This window comes from Lingula anatina, chromosome 1 (assembly GCF_051362555.1).
Source record: "Lingula anatina isolate TDL-2025a chromosome 1, LinAna3.0, whole genome shotgun sequence".
NCBI classification, from domain to species: domain Eukaryota; kingdom Metazoa; phylum Brachiopoda; class Lingulata; order Lingulida; family Lingulidae; genus Lingula; species Lingula anatina.
Window position 1 is genome coordinate 31,722,492 of NC_141767.1, and position 23,377 is coordinate 31,745,868.

At 36.4% G+C, this 23,377-nt stretch overlaps 1 protein-coding gene and 1 long non-coding RNA gene across 2 annotated transcripts; one reads left to right on the forward strand and one right to left on the reverse strand.

Moving 5' to 3' along the window:
- The first annotated feature begins 464 nt into the window (after positions 1 to 464).
- On the forward strand, positions 465 to 16,214 carry LOC147764263 (uncharacterized). Its single transcript, XR_015332192.1, has 3 exons — positions 465 to 597; positions 981 to 1,078; positions 15,990 to 16,214. It is a non-coding gene; the product is annotated as an uncharacterized LOC147764263 (long non-coding RNA).
- Positions 14,569 to 22,797, reverse strand: LOC106170562 (transaldolase-like). Its single transcript, XM_013550459.2, has 9 exons — positions 22,660 to 22,797; positions 18,450 to 18,573; positions 18,139 to 18,246; positions 17,732 to 17,863; positions 17,189 to 17,249; positions 16,867 to 16,981; positions 16,444 to 16,573; positions 16,232 to 16,299; positions 14,569 to 15,722 (listed from the first exon to the last, which is right to left on the reverse strand). Exons 1-9 carry the CDS (start codon positions 22,724 to 22,726, stop codon positions 15,556 to 15,558), a joined length of 972 nt encoding a protein of 323 aa, XP_013405913.2. The 5' UTR covers positions 22,727 to 22,797; the 3' UTR covers positions 14,569 to 15,555.
- Positions 22,798 to 23,377: the final 580 nt, after the last annotated feature.

Sequence of the window (23,377 nt, forward strand, 5' to 3'; positions counted from 1 at the left end):
GTATTAGTATTTAATAAGCACTTCGCTAGTTCAGGAAAATGACCAGTTCCGGTTCGGTCAAAATTAAATATTAAGAATCAAAGAACCGGGCAAATCACACTATTTAAATCGAAGGTCTAGAATCAGTATTTCCAATAATTAAGTAAATGTTGAATCAAAAATGTCCATCCTTGACGTGAGATGTGAACCACCTGTCGCCCTAATTTTGTTATAAAAATGCAGCATTTTGCCGCATTCGGTGTGTTCGGTAAATGTTCTGCGAGTCGGGAAAGTAGTAGCATAGGAAGGAGTAACTGAGGGAGAGACGTTGTGGTCACATCTTCAACTTGATGTAGTCCGTGTGCGCAGAACAAAATTCCTTTTAGAGGAAAAAGAGAGTTGTTTATAACTTTACAGTGACGCGCTTTTATCACACGTAAAAGCCCCCGTCACAATATAAAGCGAGCACGCTTCACGAGCGTCAGTTGACAACGAGCTTGCACAGTGAGCAGACTTACGTCACTTCACAGCGATTTTCTAGGCATTTTCCACTGTCAGTTGCCTCAGGCTTTCATATTTTCTACATTATTTTACCACTGTATCTTGAAAAAGATATTGGTGAGTCTTTCTGGATATTATGTATTCAAAGTTGCAATTTTAAGAAATCTTTTTTTTTTTTAGGTTTTGGGCATTTCGTTTTTTATAACTATTTTTGAAAACTTATAGGCTATCTATCAAAAGCACTTTGGTAGAATTATGCATCATTCCCATTAATTTTTATTTATTTATTTATTTATTTATTTATTTGTGTGAAACAATATATTTCGTTTTCAACGAAAGTTGCTGTAGTTCGGCCACGTTTCTTAAGATTTTTTTTTTGCTGAGAATTCTACAATTATCCCCATGCTACACCTCAGATGCATGCTTCTGTACACTGACTATGACTTTAAGATCTACACACACCCAGTTATGTACAACAAAAACAATTTTGCTCCTTTCAGAAATGTGTAGTACAACTGTACCCACACGTAGTGGAGTCCACTACCACTCATATTATTGCCCATGTGGATGTGGTGGCATCTTTAGAACCAAAACAAAGGTACCAAATACAGTGTTAGCCACTATGGCTTCAACGCTGTTTACCTTTGCCATGCACACACTTAAGAATGTCTTTGGAAGCACCACTTTTAAGTCTAGAATCCCTATAGCAGTAAATGGGTGCCTCCGTTCTACTGAGAGGGCACACTGCCCAGCGGTTGTAATCCAAAGAATACCTAAACCTAGTCGTATTCCCGTTGCTACTAAAGCTTTGTATGGTGGCGGTGAGGGGAGAAACGAAAGGGGGGAAATTATTGTGGCTGATTCTCTGTGGAGGATGAGAGGTAAGCGTGCTCGTAAAACGCCTATGCCTAGATCTCTTCTGCGTTCTCCTTGGCACCCTATCAGCTCTAGGCACACTTCAAGAAGTGTTGCCGATGCTTTGAGGAAGACAGAGCTACATGGTCGCTCTAAGTTTTGTGGTGATGAGTTTACTCCTTGTAGTCGCAATGTAAGAGTTAAAAACAATGCATTGGTATCAGAAGTGATACGCACTTCTACAAGGCGTTCAACGTTTACTGGCTCTGTATTGAGAATGTTCTGTTTGGGGTGGTAGCTCAGTACTTGTGTCCCTAATTGTACATATTTTATATTGTTTATGATATGGCATTCAGTTCTTCAGATAGCATCTGCAAATTTTCATTGCTTATTTTAATTTTTTTTTTTTTTGCATTCTATACAAGTATTTCTTACAAACTTTTTACAACTTAAATTTACATTGAATACCACTTGCACTGTAATCACTGTGATGACTGTGTGGAATATTTTAAGTTTTAGATAATTTCAAATTAATATTCAATTTGTTTTGGACACTTGGTGTGGAAAATTCAACTATTTTAATTATAAAGATAAAAGTAAGATAAATTTAACAAATTTAAACCAAATTTCTCTGTTCACTTTATAGTTTATTTTTGTTTGCATAGTTTGTTTGCATAGTTTGCATGCGTGTAAACAATATATACAATTTTTTCTGTCTCATCAAGCAATCTTTATTGATAACACTTTTTGCAGTATTTATGTTATATCTGGTTGTCATTGACTACATATTCATTAGAATATCTCTGAGGAGGATCATGTTCTTGTTGGTGCTGGCCACACTGACAGGAACATTTGGAAAGTTCATGATCAACCCTTATTGATTTTGGCCAAATCTGTAAGGACATTGGTCATGATCTTTTCATCATAGCATGTGTTTGTGTTGATGAAGGGCCCCATCAACACCAACAATGTTATATTCCTCTGGAAGAGTGAGTATGTAGATAAACCACCACCAGTTATTTCATTTTTGCTGCAGAAAAGTCTTGTCATCTCAATACTTGTGGAGGAAATTTCTTTATGATAGGAGAAAACTAATCAATGTTTGAAGGATAAGATGCTTTCTAAAGGTATTTTTTAAATCTTACTTTCCTATGACAGGGTGATATGCTCTATTTTCAATAGTTCAAAAGTTTGTCATTTTCTGATTTATCTTCCACGCAGTCATTCCCTTTCAACTTGTATATGCAGTCGTGTTCATAAAGAAAATATGACATTTAAAGAAAAGTCCTTGTCAATTTTGATGTAAAATCATAGTTAAATAAGAAATAAAAAACTTTTTCATACACTACATCTTGTCGTTGTTGTTGTTGTTTGCCTCTCTCTCTCTCTCTGATACAATCTAATACAATTAAATAAATGTTTGAGAATTTAAATCAACCTCTTGTCATTAATATTTTTGGCATTGCAGAGTGAATGATAAAGTATTACTGTTAACGATGTCTGTTGCACTCCCCTCTGTTTTCTGGTTTTCTGTCTCTCTCAACCTCTCTCCCCTCATTCTCTCTCTCTCTCTCTCAGACGTATAACAAAACACAAGATACAATAATGAAATAATTTTATGTAGAGTGTAATAACCTTATAAATTTATTCTGTAGAGTTTTCAAATAAAATGCAATACAAATACAACTAAAACACAAAGTTGAGGATAATTTAGATTAAAAAGTAATGGTACTAAAAGCGGTGTCCCTTAATTTGCCTAAAACACCGCAAGAGGGGAATATTTACCTTCAAAATAAATCACCCCGGCAACCATTATTGTACGGAGAAGCAGAATGAAATTACACTGGTGTTAGACAAAATGACGTAGAAATACAGTTGCTTAACTAGCTGTTTTAAACAGGCTCTCGACTTTTTGGTTTGTTTTATACAGTATATCTGCTAGTATTCCTGTGAAAATAATTGTAACAACTTGTCGCCAATGATCACTGATAGTGAAACTGACACCATCTGAATGATATAAATTTATAAAACTGGTATAATTATGATTTTGTCAGACAAGAATGAACACATTCTCAACAAAGAAAAATGAGTCAAAAGTACTTTATTAGGTACTGTACGGACTATACTACAGTACTAAACTTTAGCGGGTGGTAACGGTTGAAAGGAAATGTAAATTTGACATTGGTTTTCTGCAATTAAATTGTCAATTTTAACCACAGGTAGGGAAATATTGATAAATGTTTGTATTTGACTGATACAGCTTACAGTGTCCAACGTCACAAAATCACTAAGAGTCATTGTAATTTTAGTGCAGTTTTATATAATAGATTAAATGCCAAATTCAGCAAATTCGTTACACATTTGGCCCTGATGTGTGTATGCTGTGCAGTGGCGGATTTAGTAGGGGGTCGGGGGGGGGGGGGGGGGTCCTCAACCCCACCCCCTTTCGATGGTCAGGTCGGCTTGACATCCACGCCCCCCCCCCCCCCACCTTCAAATAACCCTGGATCCGCCCCTGCAGAAGAAGCTTCATGTTACCCTGAGAGATTGCGCTTTCATAAATGTTCGTGAGAATGTTTGACCTCGCTTTAAATATCGATATTAAAAGTCATTTAAGAATACCAATAACATTACCTCATGAAATTAGAGAGAGAATACAAATGAATCTTGAAAACTGCAAAATGAATGCTCAATAAACGACCAGTTGTCAGCACGAAAAGTATTTTTTTACTCTCAAACGGGGCCGTGCTACGGGACGCAAAAAGGACGGCGTCCAGTGTAAAGAGGGCTTAAGAAGGTCGCGGAAAACTGTCACAGACAAAGCAAGAAGACCCCCAACGAAACCTTGACAAATCTTGACCGTACTTCCGATAGAAAAAATTATATGCCCGTCAGTGTAAAATTCTGACCGTTTTCAGGAAGACCAAGAAGATGGCCTCTATCCGCCCCTGTTGGTATTATTTCTTGAATCATTTCATATTCTAACATCATAGATTGAATAGTCTGAAGGTCGTCAGCATTTTATCGGCGGTTTTCAAGGGTGTTCCCATTTGTGCTGGGATTGTACCGTATGTTTTGGACCTGCTTAATATCTTCCGCTGCGGTAGAAAATTAATGCAAAAATTGGCCTTGGCTGAGATGATCAAATAATAATAGCGTTGCATACTTAGCTTAGTACATGTTTTGATACTCTAACTCATTCCCAGTTGGCTCTACAAGGCCAAAAGTGTTTAACTGGGCCAACTAGCCCCGGTCTCCCCTATGGGTCATTATTCTCACACGTAAGAGCTATACCCTAGGAGTGGCGGTGCCGTAATTGAACTCTCTTTAATAATTCAAACATACATTTCATACATTGTGCTTATGTAGTCAAAACAACGTAAACTGTCAAAAATATATATTTTAACATTTTTGGCTCTCTCTATTTTTGAACAAACAGGGTTTTTTTTTACTTTTTGTCCTCACTGCTGACTGTTTTGCTGGGATGGCTTCTTTAGGTCTCACAAACAATAAATGCCATTTGACACTTTGATCTGCGGGTTTGTAATTGCGAATAATGCTGGATCAACAACTTAAAACCACAATTTCATTGTGCGACCGCGAAAATACTTGTTGCAAGCAGCACAACAAAAATTGTACGCGATTTGGCCGTGCAGCTGTCATCGTTTCTCCCACTGTTTATAAATGGGTTGTTTTTCTGTATTTTGAGGTGAGATAGCAATCGGTGTGGGACGTAAATTCATCACTGAACAAGATTTTATAACGAAAATTGGCAGAGTTGACCAGGAGTGTATGGGTTACAATCCCGTGCCGTCATTTGGGATTAAATGTTTTTGTTATGCAATTATGAGCCCCTAATCACAGATTTTCAATAAACAAAGGCATTTTATGCTTCATCAACGATAAAATCGTATATAAGACTTCTGTGAAAAATCGCTGTCAAGATTTTTGGAGTACTAAATGGTGTCATTAAGTCGGCGGTGATCGTGGGTGCTCAGGTATAAAGGAGAAATTTGAGAAATCGATTTAGAAGTTTTTATCCCAAAATCACAATAATGACATCACCCGTTAGATGAAATATGTGTTAATGTTAATTAATTTAGCCACTGAACACTGAAGACTTATCCAAAAGAATGCACGTAAGGCAAAGGGTGACAATATCCTTAATAAGTGGCATTGGATTAATGGACATTTATCAACGCTTGGGTTAGACGATTGTGGCGAAATGCATTCTTTAAGGAGCGAGAACAAGTTAAGATACATGTTACACTGTTACATACAAGAAGTGGATTACGTACAAAGATTTTATCCGTCATTTCTGTAGACCATCTGATACATTCTGCTCCTTTCTTCAAAAACACTAAGAAGATTAGGAACACTGAAGAAGGAAACCATCAAATTATCAGAAAAGCTTATCCAACGATTAATCCCGTGTGTGATAAAGATAAAGATCTGCTCTAATTTGGAAGACGACTTATGGAGAAATGAAAGCTGCGGGAGCATGTGTCCCGTTGTTGCTGTAAGCTGATGTTTTTTTTTTTTTTTTTTTTTTTTTTTTTGTTATTGCCTGACAGTTCTCGCCACAGCCTTCTATCCTTTCGAGTCGGAGTTTTGATTACCCGATTTATTGTCACTTTGGTTTAAAGAAAAACACAACAACTCGTGAGACAACTTCAGTGATTTATTACACACAGATAACGTGCTGACATCTGACGGGAACTGCCTCATGGGGCCTTGACCGACCCCGTGACCTCTGGTCAAAAGGCACTACTTTACTGACCATCACTCTGGACCCTGCGTCCAACATTACTTCTATATTGGGTGCGTCTACCTAATGGGTAATTTTTCTTATACGTTTTTGCTATAGTGCTAGATGTGTCAGTGCCTTAGTTAACAAGTCAAAACCTCTCAATAAGTGTGAAAAATTGACATCTTACTTCACACCTTGACACCTAAACACTTTTACATATACATACAATGTAACATTACGTGTACAATTTAAATTATTTCCGTCGAGTAATAAATACTCCAGAAATCTCTGTAGATATCACTTAGCAACTCCCTATTATTGTTATAATAACTATCATTTTGACGTCATTTTACAGTAGGCAAAGATAAAATATTTATGTGAGCCACAGAAATGACTTCTAGCAATATACATGTATATAAATTTCCATTTTTTATCCATGGTAACTCAGTGTTACGCTGGGCCCCTTTCAAAGAGAAGACTAGAATATGTTGACAAGTTTACCTAAGATGTATTTTTACGGTAAAGACAAGCGTTGCAATACAGGGTCTTTAAATTAAATAACTAAAAAGAAGAAAACATTTCATTTGGTGCTTAATCTACCTTTCTGGAACTGAATTCATCATTTCTATCCTAACCCCCACCCCCAACCTCCCGTGTCCAACCAGTCAATGGATCATTCAAAAGTAGTAGTGAATCGAAATGAAAAATACCGGCTGTGACAGGAATGGTAGTCCTAGGAATGGAAGTTAGGGGTTCTATATAATTAGTACAGGTTAGTGTTAGACGGAGTACTGGGGTTAGTATATGCATGGGACGAATGTCACATTTGCAAAGTAATGGGGAGCGGACTACGGTTCCTAGCGGACTACCAGTCCCGTCACACGGTTGTATTTTAGATCAAGCACCCACAAGCTAAAATAAACGCTAAAATAGCGAACATCGCATGTGCCAGTGCATCACGACGCCGACCACCCCTGGCACATGAGGACGGCGCGCTATGTTTCCCGTCAGGCACCTTTATCGGCAGTTCCCGTTGTGAGCAGCGGTCCGCGTCCGAATCCAGCAAAGTGACCTGATATTCTTTGGCGTCAAAGGTGACCGTCTCTCTCCTGGCCTTCAGCATCCTAGAGAACTCTGCCCGGTAGGAAGCAAACAGCTCGGAACCTTCACGATAGCCGCTTACCATTTTGGTTAATCTGACCTGGAAGTTGAAGACGGCCACCAGTGATGGGTTTATTGCATTGCGGCTCATCTGTGTACACGTCTTCCGGTCAGTCATAAAGCGCCATGCCCCGTCGCCGATAGGACTGAAAACCTTGGTAGAGAATAGATAAGCTAAGTTCAAGTCACAAATGCCTTCAGCTACAGAAGCCTTCTGTTCGTGTTCCGACATAAGCGCGATTTGGATGGTAAAATCAGCGTTGACCAGATATCGTATTGGAGTAAAACACTGGTCCTCTTCTTCGTTGCAAAGTGCCTGGAAAGCAAACGTTTCACCTCTGATATACAAAATTTTCCAAAGGGTTCTTGTAACTATAATTTTTTGTTTCTTTTGGCATATTATCCCAGCACAGCTGTAAATCATTTTATATATAGATTTTTTTTAAAAAGTCTAGATACCATATCCAGCATGACTAATTAAGTCTCATTAAGTCTTATCAGTATATATGTATATATACACCGTCAAATCGGATGTTTTATAGTGATATTTAGCGAGCACAAAAATGTTCATAATACTGAGAAAGACACCGCCAAACGTTCACAAAATTAGCGCCAGTAATTCTTAAAAAAAAAAAAAAAAAAAAAACTCGCTAGTCTTATAATAGCGTGTGTGTCTAAGGTGTACTGCATTGGCAGAGGCGAAGTCTATCTTAAAAATGATATAAGATAGGATAAAATTGGCATTTTTTCTATTGATGTATTTTCATTAAACTACAAGGTGGGTATTGCATGATTGCAATCTGAAGACGTCTAATGATGTAAAAGAAAATAAACCAGTTTTAAATTGTCGAAGGCATTTTTTTTCTTTAAAACTCAAATAGTAGTTTTTTTAATGTGGGTGATCCATATTGCTTGTGTACACAAATACTTTTTCTATGCTTTCCAGGAGTATGGTTCTGTCTCATCCGTAATCTGCTGGAGAAAAAAATGCAGATTGTCACAAGAACACATCTGGAATTCTCTCTCAAAAATCTTTATCCTCATGGCTTCTTCAAATTAACGGCTTACCTGGTCGCTGCTTCGTTCACATGGTTTCTTATATCGCGCCCCAGTGGTATCGATCAGGAGAGTATAACCTTGCGGATCGAAGGCTCGACTTGATGCTGGAAAGATAAAAAGATACACTGAATAATACGGGAGGTTGCATAATAATAATAATAATAATAATAATAATAATAATAATAATAATAAAAATAATAATTGTATGCATTTCCCTATGAGCGAAGTAAGTAATTATAAAGCAAAAACTTACTAGTAGGGGGTTTTGTTTCTCTTTAGGGGTCTGCCCATAAACGGCATGACGACGTTCCAATTGTCTTCGCGCGAGCATGGTGCTCCTCTGTAATAGGGTGTCCTTAACAGCAATACATCAAACAATAAGGATAGCCAATGTTTGTTGCAGCAAAACGGTAATTTATTTATGTGACTTGGACCAAAGCCGACACGTGATACTAGAATCAATATCCACTATCTGCGTTATTGTTGCCAACGGCGCTCCTAGTCAAGAAATTATTATTATTTTTTATTTTTTAATTTTAATTTTTATTTTGGACCGATAAAGGTCACTTGTTCACTGAAAGGCGTTTTGTATAACTAGTCCATCGACACTCTTATTTCCGATTACATTTTTTTCTTCAGTCGACACGATATTTTTCACCTCATCACAAAGTTGATTAAAGTGGATTTTAACTAGACCCCCAATCAGCAATCAACCTCCATTTTTATACTGATCATTGTCCTCCGCATTGCTGGATTTTTTTTTCAGTCCAAAATACAATGTATTTTTAAATGATCTTGATTCCCCGCAAGATCTGTGTGGGTAGTTTTTAGCATTTATCAGTACACAAAAAAACAATCGGCAAAATTAAAGTCGGTCATAATTTTCGCAGCAAACCTTGACGTAGTATTTTCTCTTAATTTTTTTTATTCATTACATTCTGTAAATACGATATGTATAAAAACAGGTTACCTTGATAATATCTCTTTAATCTGAAAGTGCTGATTGCCACTTCTTTCCTTGGTCATGATTACACAGTGCTTGCAAGGAGGTGCAATATGTTAGAAAGTATTTTTTCATTCAACTGTAGACGGTATAAGTTAGGCTATGGCAAGTGAGTTTTTGAATACCATTGACATGCCCAGCTCATCGTGAAGAAATGGCGACATACCGTCCTTTAACCATCAAAGGCGTTCAACGTACAATTCTAGACAATTATTACCCTTAAAGCCTTCCAAGCCAGGATTTTTCCACCAACGCTCATATTTAATTAATTTTCCCCACCTTAATCTTTCTTTTTTGACACTCGCTATAACTCTGTACATGTAACAATTTTGAAAAAAAAAAGCCAAACACCAAAACAGGCGCTTGAAGGTACACTCCATGGGTTTGAAAATCCCAAAAAATGCTCATTTTTGCCATCTACGTCTTTTATAAAACCTTACATACACCTTAAAAATGATTAACCCCTTAATTATTTTTTCTGGATCGTACCTGATGTTTATATTTCCATTGGATCTCATAGGAAATGGTAACTGTAATAATGACTGGCCAGTCATTTTAGGCTAAAAGCAAACTTGATAAATTTTATCCAAGGTCTAATTTAAGCAAAGAGAGGGAGGAAGACAACAATCGCCTTAGAATAGAAGTTGCCCTTCCCGTTCTAATCAGAAACTCTACATCGACAAAACCAGGAACAGCACTTAAATATTATTTAAATATTGAAATGTTGAAAATACTTTTGTAGAATGTGTTTATTGACTTGATATATCCGACGTACGTTTGTACTTTACTTTTGAAAGAAAATGAAATAATATAAAACTTACCTGAAACAGTACAAGCTCTTATTTGCGTCAGAAGATTATACGGATATCTGCAAAGCCAACAAAAGGCATTTCTGGCGTAATAGTGCAACGACCACCTCTTAACATGAGTGATGGAAATTGGTCCTGTCCAACAAAATTCCTTGAGTTTTGGTTGGGTGTTTTTGTGACACTGCAATGCAGTGATGGCTAGGCCCGATGTTGCAGCAACTGGCATGAGATCGGATGGAATACACGGTCTGCCGGGTATGTCTACTGGAGGGCGAAAGAACAAGCTACAACCGTCGGTTGATCTTGCCTGTTCCACAATATCGTCTCCACCGATTATGTTGAAAAAAGTGTCAACGCCAAAAGATAATGATCTGTGACATGTGAAGTAAAACCCCCATTGTTGGACACCAGATATACCGTGGCACACTGCACAGTGTTCGTTACGAAATGTCAAGTTTGTTGCCAAGTCAGACACAGGGACGATGCAGTCAACTTCACTGGTATTTCGCGGAGCTTCACATTTAGTACGAACGACATCATGGGGCCATTCATCTGGGCATGATGTCACCATCCAGAAGTGCTGGGGATTAAGACTAGGGAAATACGAGGTGGACTGCATGATGCATTCAATGTTGTTTGAGTTTAAGCGCATTTCCACCGATAAAGAACGCTTGTTACAGTAGTCAGTGGCACAGCAGTCTTGGAACAAACCGCAAAAGTTGTCACAGAAACACCCACCTGTCTGAACTTCGGTTTTCTCTAAGCAAAATGTTCTGGGCAAGTTAAAAGGAAGTGAAGTGTCATTCCAAAGTGTCACCATGGACTCACCTGGTGGTGAGGTCATAGTGAAATTTGAGATCGTGGAGTCGCCTTCTTCCCTTCTCGCGTCAAACGCTTCTTCCACGTCGCCGTTGTCTACACCAGAAGAGGATACGGTGAAAGTGGCTGCTGTTGAAGTAGACTGGAAGTGTAACGGCGGATTCTTTGGGACATCAGCCTGGGAAAAAACTTCCGCTTCCATTGAAAAACGGCTATCTAAACCAGAGCTAAGCGAGGTGGTATCGTAGGGGATGGTTTGGGTTACCGTTGCGCTGAACCATGTCTGTGGGCTGACTGTCTCCGCGCCTAAGACTCCTTGAAGGAATAGATGAAGCAATAAAATATGCTGCTGCTTGTTTCTCCGCATATGAGAATTCATTGCAAGAACTACCAGCTGCCTCTGAACTGTTTCTAAGCCTATTTCAGCACGCTATGTTTCAGCCTTTATAGAAGTCGACCGGCATACTCTCAATAAGTCTCCCCAGGCGCTAAGAAGTTTATGGAAAAAATTGCATAATCAAAAGTATTGACAACTTTTTCTCGAACCAGACGACAAAAGTAAGACACAAGAAAGGACAGTTTATACCGTGGCACATTATGGAGTTTATAATTAAATTCCCGTTGTATTCCATTTTAAAAAGTTCTAAATATTTTAATCCCTATTTTGTGAATAGAAGGGGGTGGGCAAATAATGGACAAAAATATCAATTCCTTCCAATTTGAAACAGAATAACACAATATCTTAGACGGATTATCCACAATAGCTTAGACGAGTGAACCCCATGACGTCCTGGCTGGACCACGTATCTAATATTCACTTGGCTTTCACGAATTGGCTGCGAAATAATGTTGTACTTAAACCACGGTTCCTTTGAAATATATCAATGTATTTTCTTTTGGCTTGTTATATTTTACGCATCTTCTGAATACTCTCCTCCCAGTCTTTCCTGAAATATCACAAAATAGGGAAAGTAAATAAAGCACTCTGCTTAAAAAATGATCTGCAAATGCCGATCTTCAGCAAGGAAATGAGATTAATTGAACCAGTCGTTGTTTTCACTGCATAAGGTCATCAACTAGAATTTTTACTCATGTTGTTGAAGTACATTGCCGCTGAGCTATTTCAGAGCTTATTTCAGCAAGTCATGCTTCCTCTTTATACAAGTTGACCGGCATACTGTTATAGTGAAGAATAACGACGGATTGGATCGTTTATTCCTACTCTCTCTCTCTCTCTCTCTCTCTCTCTCTCTATATATATATATATATATATATATATATATAGTCAATTCAATCTTCGTAGGGTCGCAATCTGTAGGGTCGCATGCCTCATGTCCAGTCCAGGTATCACGGTATAATCGCGTTGCTGTTTGTCACGCTTTTCCTCCTATCTTGCACGAATGGATGGATTGAGATTGATTTTCATTCGTTCATTTCGTTTAATAATAAAAATGGTTATGTTTTACAATCATACAAACTTATGTTGAATCAGTGTTCTATTACCATGTATTCCAGTTATCAGTATATGATTCCGGGAGATGCTGGGCCGTAGGGATCTTTATTGTTTAGGTACGTCCAAAATAAATAAATAAATAAATAAATAAATAAATAAATAAATAAATAAATAACCCTGCGCCGGTATGAAACGGATTTGCTAAGGCAAGGGTGGTCGTAAATATATAAATCAGTAGGAGAGCGCACTTTTCTTTAACGCGTAAAGCCCAGGTGATTAAAAACAGGTTGTTTGTTTTGTGTCATCTGCCTCGTTCTATTGTTACTTTCACCTGGATTCTCTATTTCGGTACTTAATACGGTACTTTCAATCTACAAATAAAAATGAAAAAAATACCTATTATTTCTAAGGTGTTTTAAATGCATTATTATTATTATTATTATCTTTCTGTTTTGCATATTTTGTATTCTCTAGTTTTCTTGGACAAATTCAGTCTGAGGTGTGGTTTCGGACTCGGAATAACGTTGCGTGTGGCAGACTTCAAAAATGGGGGCTGTAGAATGGTGCATTTGGAATCATACATATACGTGTACAGTATATACATGTATATTAAAGTTTTTAAATTAACTTGGATTAACAGATTACTATTGAATACTGACCAGAACGGTAGGATTTTTACCGAAATTACAAGTTGTGATATGACTTCGCTCTGCCAGTTTGGGCCTGTATATAAGAACAATGCGGGGAAATCACGACAAATTTATTTTGGAAAGAATCATTTCATATTACTCACAGTATGCTAGCGCAATACAAGAAAATAACCCAAGAGATTTTCTGGAAGCTCCATTGTGGCATACTCCGAGTATTTTGATCGGAAACAAGGCTGTATTCATAAAAACCATTACATGAGAACAGTTTCCGGTTGGTGCTCGACTTGCTTGATTCAAACGGCAACGTGCTTTCAGACAGAGAAATCAAGGATGCATACAAAATACGCCTACCATTTACGAAATATTTGACCTAAGGGATGTTACCTACAATGCATTTCCCAATTTAAAAGGAATAGTTACACAGAAAACTTTTAACCCGAAAATACCCAAACCAATTATGATTATATGAAAAACAAAAAAAGGCTGTAAAGTGATTTGTGATACGTTTATAAAAAAACTGTACTAAACCCCTAAAAATGAAATAAAATGGGAAAGGTTCTTAAAGAAAGCAATAACGTGGAATCTTAGCTATAATCGTCTCCTGAAAGATATGAAAGAATCCAAACTCAGATGGTTTTTGTTGATCAGTTATATATTATCATCGCAAACAACAACAAAACCGTGGTGATAGACCGTCAGCTTTTGATATGATCCGCACAAACTTGCAGAAATGTTTCGAGCATCACCGGTGGTTTTCTTGGGGAGGGGAGGGGGCAAGGGCAAACTTACATCTTAGAAGTACGCGAGGTTCAATTGAAGAATGCTCGCCTGCCACGCGGGCGCTCCAAATTCTGTTGAACCGACAACTTTTTCAAGCTTTTAACTGCCCATTAATAACTACAATAAACGTTTGTTGCTTGTTCCTAAAAACGCTGGTTAAAAAAAAGAAACAGATGTTTTCAGAACCTTTGCATGCTCTTTTACTTCAAGTGAAGTATAGTTGCACAGTAGGTGCCAAAAATAAAGTTTAGTTAACTTGTGGCCCACCCTAAATGCATGGCTTAATTTTTTTTTTTTTTTTGACCCACTACTTTTAGTAGGCAAAACTTGTGACCACCTCCATTCCTTTTCCAACACACGACCTCAATATAAGGAAGATGGTGTAGAAAAGATATAAGGAATGTACTAGTGTATAGAGGGTTAACGTTGCCTGCCCACTGGATAGGGCATGCATGTAGAACACACTGAGGTATAGTGATAGGGTGGCCCTTCTGGCTATTACAAAACGGGAACGGGTGGAACAATGATTCGTATAAGGAAAATATTCTCGAAGAAAATTATATTTGGTAGCTTCAATTATATTTCCATTTTTTAATTAATATTATCAAATGATTAAAAATCAAAATATAAAGTAATCAAGATCACCATCTTTGAAATCTCTGCTAAAAGCATCCCTTCCAGTCAGCTATATTACTAGAGACAATCTTATTTGCATATAAAAGAAAAAATGCATTTTTTTTTCTTTTTGGGGTTCTTTCCAAATTTTTTTATTATTCTTAAAAAGTAATATATACTGAAACACTTTTAAATGCTTTATCAAAACGTGCAGTTAATTAATTATTTACATATTTTTCTCAAATGACGACCCTGGGGTATACACATACAATTTTAGTAGTCAAAATGTCAAAATACTTGAGTAATATCTCTCATCCTGTAAAAACAACATTTAATATACTACAAATACTACTACAAATTTAATATACTACTGCAAATTTAATATACTACAATTGTAAAATTATAGTTATACATTTTTGCAAACAAAAACAATCTTTATAGCAAAATTTTAAAATCAATACATATCAAGTTTTGTTTTAAGCTATGTTGTACAACTGTCACTTTAAAAAATAACATCTTGAATACTGTTAGTTTACTTAAGTTAAATTGAACAATAGTAGAAAAAGATACACGAAAAATTAATCTGAAGTTTGGAAAACGTAAAGGGATAATAACTGTTCGTTTTGGCCAAAAAATGAATTTTCCTGGAGTAAACAACAATTTTCTCATACTTACCAATGGTTAATGAATCCATTTCTACATTCAAAGTTTTTTCCAAAAAGTTTTTTTTTGTAATAATCCCTTAAGAAAAAGAGATTATTACAGAGTATTGCCATCTATGGAGGTCATGTGGTCCAATGACAAGCTCAGATATCAGAATAATAGCTATAAATGCCATTTTTGTGTTAAAACAGAATATATTATATTTCTATAAATTGTTTTCAATTACGAAGAGTTATTATCCCTTTAAATGTGAAAGCCTTCTTCAACATACTTCCAAAATATCATGTTATTAGAAAATATGCATCAAGGATATAATGCAAAGATTAAGAAATTTTGATATAAATCTTTGTGCAACAAAGACCGTAATAATGGGAAAGCAACTTTTTTTACATGATAAATGTCACCAATTGCCATTAAAAAGAACAACCATTAAGTTCTTTTTATTGACCACCAGTCTTTTAAGCCTTCAAGAGCCTCTCCTTCACCACATTTTCCAGTTTAATTGCATCCACAGCAAAATTTCTTATTCCCTCAGCCAATTTGTCTGTTGCCACTTCATCTTCATTTAGCATCCACCTGAACGTCTTCTCATCCATGTTGATCTTTGTCAGTTCACACTGTTTTGCTAACAATTGTGGGACAAGAAAAATCTTTAAAAATTTTTTTTGAAACAAATGTAGTTTAAATAGTTGTAAAATTGGAAAGTTACACCTTAAGTCAAACCTCTGCCATTTAACATGACCAAATGCCACCATATAGTCTCAAATAGCAAGACTTAAAAATACCAAAGAGCAAATTTACTGAAAAATGATATTTGATCAATTATTTTCTGCTTTCTTTTAAACCTTTGTTATTGCTGCAAAACCTAATTTGAATAATTTTGCTTTTGCAGGCACTGCAGTAATTGGTCACATATTACTACCCTTACGTCATTTGGTGGATATCACACACTAGAGGAATGAATAAAGAGGTTGAGTTAACAACCAAAAATTTGTAGAAAGGTACAGTTTCCAAGCTATTTTTTGGCTGACCAAAGGATTAAAATGCATTGTTGGGAATCCAGGCTCGCTTCATATGTAACTAATTTTCTTAATGTAAGCTTACACTACTTAACTGTAAGAACAGTGAGCATACCTTGTTTCTCAGAAAGGTACACAGTCACTTTCTCATTGCTGCTGGACAGCTTTTCTAAAAGTGATGGGCTACAAAACAAGAACAGAATATTTGCTATTATGTTAAATTTACCATTTTAATTCACAAAACTCCTGATAATTCTCAAGGACTAGCTCCTGTAGAGATACTACTGTGTTTATATAAAAAGTTAAAATTCCTGGTTCTTTAGGTACCTGATAGTGAGGAGGTCACATCCAGCAAGTGCTGTTATCTGTTCTGTATTTCTGAAAGAGGCTCCCATGACGACAGTCTGGTATCCAAACTTTTTGTAGTAATTGTAGATCCTGGTGACACTTTGAACACCTGTAAAATTGGCATATATGTAACACAATTTCACAAATAAAGCATTTGTGTTTTCAGACAATTAAAGTTCTTTAAGAAAGATTTGAATATGCATTGGCTTTAAATGAGACCTATATATATTAAGTATTTCACATAGAGGATGCACTTTCTGTATAATTCCCACTACTTGTTTTTTCTTTAGAAAAACAGAAGAAGCTAAATGTTTATAAACTGCTCCCAGCTGAGATTATTAACTTTACCAATTGCCATTTTTATTACAATGATTTAATTCTTATCATCATAACAAAACCAACCTGGATCTTCCAATGGCTGAAACTTCTTTCTGTCTGTGTTTTCTACATACCAGTCAAAGATTCTGCCCACGTAAGGTGAAATGAGTGTCACGCCAGCCTCTGCACATGCAACAGCCTGCAAAAGATATTTCTGCAATTTCAGAGGTAGAAATTCCTAAAATACAGTTTAAATTGCAAAACAAATTGGTCAATTGCTTCATATCCTAGACATCATATGCAGTGCAATTCAAAGATGTAATTGAATATGGAGGTTTTAAACAAAATCAACCATTAATAAAATGATAGAGTACACGTGCCCATGAAAAATTGAAGTATGTAGTACCTGTGCAAATGAAAACAACAGAGTCAAGTTGCAGTGAATTCCATATTCCTGTTCAAGGGTTCTGAGACATGACATGAAATAAAAAGAAGGAATTTTATTTAAACATTCTAGTCATCATCTATGAATAAGCATGGTATTTAATAATCTTCATATATATTGCAGGTCAGGGCATACCTATTCAAAAACAGTTGTGAACTTGTTTTAACAAGATATTTCAAAACAGTTCCTTTTCCATGAGAACAGTCCATCAGTCATCCCTACACTGCTCTGAATACAAGTAAATGTAATTTGTATAACACTTTTTAGGTTTGTTTAAATTTGTTCTTAATTTAAATAGAGAGTTTCTGTGGATGATCTCATATTCTTATATTTTTAATACAACTTACCCAGTTTGAATGTTTAAAATGTTACAAATAAATGTCACAACTATGCTTGTATATTAAATTATTTTCCTTAATTTGGCATAAAAATGGTCCCATTCACTTTCAATTAAAAGTGCACAAAAAAAAAGCACTATATAATAAAGTAAAGAACTGAAATCACCTGGCTGCCTCAATACCCTCCCAGGTGGTTGGAAGTTTGATAAGAATCCTTTCCTTGTCAATCCCTTTCTCTTTGTATAAGTCAATGATTCTTCTCGCTTTTGAGATGGAAGCTTCCTTGTCAAAAGACAATCTGAAATATTTTTGTATAACAAATACAGCTTACGTGACTAATATGCCATAACTGTGATCCTCCATGAGCCTGTATTTATAAGCATGATGGGCAAATGGCAATGTTTAAAGATTGTTATTGAAAAAGTTATGCAAAAGCAATCCTTTACTGAAGTCATGGCAAACATGTCAAAACAGGACAGTGGATAATGGTCAAATATCAAAATAGATTCCAAACACTAAGAGAGCAGTCTCTTTATGTATTATATTTGAAACAGGTAAATCACCATGGCATACCTTGCATCAATTTCTGTGGAAACTCTTCCAGGAATTATCTTCAGGATTTCTGATCCAAAATTAACAAACAATCTGTCCATGGTCCAGTCCAACTGATCATCAAAAGAGCTACCGGTAAAATAAATTGTAATTTCATCACTGCCCAGTATTTTAAGAGTTATCAACTGTATTCAACAAAAGAAGCAAAATATTATGTTGTTTTCTATAACACATTTGAGCACCATTTACGGTGAATTTTTGGCGTTATCATGTCTTTTCCTTGTGAAATCCGTCTCAGTATTATCTATTCAGATTGGAAAAAACTGACATACCCCTCCTTTGCTTTTGCATACTGAACTGCATCATCTATGAGGTGTTGATACTGCTCCATCTGTGCAGCAGCCAGGATCAAGGAAGGATTGGTAGTGTCATCTGTAGGTTCGTACTTCTTCATTGCTATGAAACATAAATACACTTTTACCATTAAAGATCTTCTTGTGGGTACTTGAATTCAAAATAAAAGAAATCTATGGAGACTGTTATCATTTTTATTTATTTATTTATTTATTTATTTATTTTCGCACAAGAAGAAATAAAGGAAAGTGACTAAAATATGCTGTATCTTCTGTTGGCAATCAGAGATGCCAGCCTCTGGTAATATAAAATCTGGAGATTCTAAAATTTTGCGGGGGGGGGGGGGGGGGGGGGGGGGAGGGGGGGGAGTGGTCGCTGCCGTTGTGCTTAGTGGAGAGGGGGGGTGAGGAAGCGACCACTTTCTCTCCCCTTCCCCCAGACAATTAGAAGAGAATTATGAAGCTGACAGTAGTGCAAATTTTCAAAGCCGCTTTTATCCGGGAGATTTGGTTACCCGTACGGGAGACCGGGAGATTCGTTTTGTATCTGGGAGACTCCCAGATTGTCCTGGAGATTTGACATGCATGGGAAATTCATGTTTGGTGCTCATGCTCTGCAGTTATAGAATCAATAAAATTCAATTATTTTCCTTGATATTAATAGTTCTGTTCTAAACGAAAAAAAAAAATCAAAAATTTGTGAGGAAATTATACATTAATTGAAAACCCCATTAATATATCACATACAGCACTTACAGTCTTAGAGCATGCGTAATGCAGCCTCCATGACTTTGTTGTCATAACTTTCCAGTTATATTGCAAAAGATTTCTATCGTCATGCTCAACTGACATGCTGCTGACCTTGAATAGGGTATAGAACTGCATGTTACGACAAAATCTGTCACCTAAAGTTTCATTAGATACAGGGCTCGGCACCGACAGTTAAAAATTCAGTTCGGACAGGTGAAAATGCAGGTTGAGCTGTCAGGCCAGGTCGTATTTTATGAGTATTTGAAAACAAAAATCTTGAAAACAAAATTTTGTTCATTCCTAACGTCTTTTTGCGTGACTCTTTTGTTTATATATAAATCATCGTCATAGTTGCTATAAAAAGATACTGTGCATTGCCTCAAACTGCAGGCACGTGTCGGGTGAGTTATGTCATGCCACAAATGGATCGTATCAATCTTATGCATAGTTTTCAGGTCAACCACCCCTGGCTGATATATTATAAGAACTGATTCCAATCCTTAAAACCAACAAAAATTACTCTGACAAAATACCTAACTTAGATCCACCTTTTTACCTTTTATGGTCATTTTCATCATATTCAAAAAGCAATATGCAAAGCGTTAAAATTCCCTAACAGTGGCAAATAAACACGACTGCGTCATAAAGGTTAACGGGAATTACGTACACATGGCTTACATTTCTGCTGTTTTACCATCCGAAATATTCCTAGTTAGATTGAACATTGTGGATTTGTTCAGTGTGAAAAAAATATCGCACAACAATTTCATTTACCAGTTGCAATGAAAATAATAAAAAAAGAATGGGGAAAACCTGAACATGTTTATTATTTTTACTTTCTTTCATATAAAAGAATATTTTACTTATGCAAACAAGATTTATTATAGCTAATCCAAATAATTTTTAAAAATTGGATAATATATGTTCAGTAACTACACGTGAGCGCCATAGCACTAACCTCTTGATAACAAGAGGTCTAGCAACCAGGTAATGTGCAAATCCGATTCCAATAAACTAAAGGGAAAGTGAAGCATTGGTGTAAAATACACTCTAGACATTTGATCATCGTATGCAAAGGACTGAAGGTTGTTTGATTTTATTAAGAACTGAGTGAACGGTCATCATTATCTGAATATTCTGTTATAACCAACAAGGCAGACAAACCACCACCGAGGTTATTTTTAGTTACTTTTAATTCCCGGATTGTGCACTCTGGCTCCGCAAGAGGTGGAGACCGGGCAGCACAGCTGTACGGCACATACGGTTAACAGGGGTTGACAAGTAGCCTACTTCCAAACATTTTTCATAACTGTGATTATTTCTCATTTTGTTTACATATTTGATATTTACGGCAATGGTAAATAAGCAATGTGTTTATGGCACTTGCAAAAGTGAGTCTAGGTACGTTGACAGGCCGGACAGGTGTCCCCGATTAACCGCCGACAGAGAAGGGGTCCCCGAGCATAGAACAACTCAACCTATATATGCCGAAAATTTGGAAACAGTTGAGCAACTGAAGCTTTGTTGGATTTGAGCAGAAATCGATAGGAAAGTAGGCCTACATTGACATGTCAAACCCCAAAGTTCAAGATTTGGTCCTTGACACCAGTAACGCTCCCCTTTGTCAAGAATATGAACAAGACATCGGTCGAGATGCACGTTCTATTTTTTACCTGTGTTATGTGACTTTATCAACTTGGTTGTTAAATGCCAGACCTTTTGTTCCCTGGTACTAGTAGCAAACTTTTCCAGGTAACGATCTGACACTAACAGCGTTGTCAACCCAGTTAGTAATGCTGCCATTGTTACTTGTATCCCTAATATACCAGTGATATATTTGATATATTTCAGTAAGAGAATAAGCTATGATGCTTGTATTTATTTGCAACACTTTAACATCAACCTATCAATGGAAAGTTTGAACCTTTCAATACTATTATACAATAATGGTATAATGATGGGAGCTGTTATGATTAAATGCTTATTTAAAAGAAATAATAAAGCAGATTATATGTGAAATATAAAACGGGTTTATTCTATTTGAGCTACTTTTGATTTTTTTTCAAACCAGTTAATCATCAAACATGAAGGTCATTTTCATGCACATCCACAGATATTACTGCAATATAACCCTACTGATAATCAGGTATCTGCATTTTAGTAATGTAGATCTACATGTGAGTATCACTAATATAAAAATCAGATACATAAATCAACATTACTAAAATACAAATACCTTTCAGATCTCAACTGATAAGATATTTATAATTTTATGTATAAAACAGTAAACATATCACAAAACGTGTGTACGGAAGATATTTCTACAGGTATCTTTCATTCACAAGTCAAGAAACTTCACAATGTACTCAACAAATGTAGATATTTGAACATACAGTCATGATAGTGTTTTGCATTATTTTGCTAACGGGTATAAAAAGAACAAAAGAAGTCTCCCCCCCTTAAAGAACAATAAAAAAACAAAAAACAGACACTGCCATTCTCAATACCTTAAAACAATGGCACCTTGCCCCACTGTTTGCAGACAATGTCCTAGTCACTGTCACGGTGTACTTTTGATGAGGCAAAGGGCAAAAGGGCAACTCCTTTGAAGTACACTATGGAGGTGTCTTTCTTGTAATAAATCTGCCCCAAGTACCCTGAAAGTACATATTGCGACCCACGCAACAAAGGCTCCTCCGTGGTGTCAACACAGAATTCAACCAGCCACTGGTAAACATCGTCATAGTTGAAAACTTGTGGCACAGCTTCAGGGACAAGATCACACCAACTTCCCGAGTTCTCTTGTTGATGATGAATCTACATGTTTTAATTATGTTTTTGCAACATGAGTTCATCATTAACTTTGCTGGTTCACGTGTACACAGTACCTCGCTAACAATTCTGCTCTTTTCCCCCAAATCGCCATTGACAAGCTAACCACATCGTTTCAAAACAACGTTTGTATGATCCTCTACATCTGGCGTGGCAGTTTCGCCCCGGGGACATCGTCTTCGGTTAAAACAACGTATCGTTTTCACTCATCTTTGCATTGCTTCTCTAAAAAATGATCCGCTTGCTGCCCGGCCAATGAAAATAATCTTAGCGCATGTGTAGTTACGCACAACCTATTACGTTTAATGCGCGCAAATTTATGTAACGTAAGGCGGTTTAACAAATTTGATGTTTTACTTTGATCATTACTGCTCTCATGCATTGCTACACCCAAACTTGGAGTTCAAATGCTTTAATAGTAAAGATGATATAAATAGCTGGTTCGCTATCATATGTGAATCTTTCTGTTCAAAAGTAAATAATAATTTCTCTCAAATCAAAGTACTCGTTGGGCTCATCGTTCAATTTATTAACGCAGTGCAGTATTACGTAATGCACATGTACAACAAAAACTACTAGTGTCAACACAAGGATAACTATTACCCACCTTCAAAATCGCCCGTATCAGCCACAACAACAGTGTGATCCTTGATCTGATCCAACACAGAAGGCATCTTTGCAGCTTTTGACACCGGCTCGTTCGTAATTTATGCTTATATAGTGCTGACCATACACGGAAATAGGACGCTATGGCACGCTTTCTGTCGAGTCACACCGCGTAGTTTTGACGGTCATACTGACCGGCGGATAACCAAGGAAGGACATTTTAACTGAAGTATTAAGAAGATATTAAAAATCATATAGACCTATGCCAAATATACGTGTATGCCTAATGATACCAAAAGTGCTAGAAATGTCCGTATGAAAAAAAAAATCCAGTTTCTGGATTTACTTTCCTGTCTTAACATAAATTAAATACGCCTCGGACATGTAATAGTTTTGTTAATTCTGATTTTTAATTTCCTAATCTTGAAACCCCCTCCTTCTTTTTTTGGGGGGAGGGAGTATAATTTTTGCACGTTTTGTTCATAAAAGAAAAATAATTAAACACAGGTGGTGACAGCGCCACAGACATGTAACAGTTTTGTTAATTTTGGTTTCCAATTTCTCAATCTTAATTTTTTTCCTTTCCGAATAAGGATATTTATATATAAATTTTAACACATACTAGTATTATTTATAATATCTCTGTTTACATTTGTCAGTGAAGAAGTATATACACAAAACGAAGAATATGCTAAACATTAATAAAAAATCTTATTCAG

Excerpts from the sequence above, each read along its gene's own strand:
- LOC106170562 (XM_013550459.2), bottom strand. The coding sequence starts at position 22,726 with ATGCCTTCTGTGTTGGATCAGATCAAGGATCACACTGTTGTTGTGGCT. Across the intron at positions 17,250-17,731 it reads GAGGGTATTGAGGCAGCCAG|AACCCTTGAACAGGAATATG; the intron begins GTGATTTCAGTT and ends GTCATGTCTCAG. Across the intron at positions 16,982-17,188 it reads TGTTGTTTTCATTTGCACAG|GCTGTTGCATGTGCAGAGGC; the intron begins GTACTACATACT and ends TATCTTTTGCAG.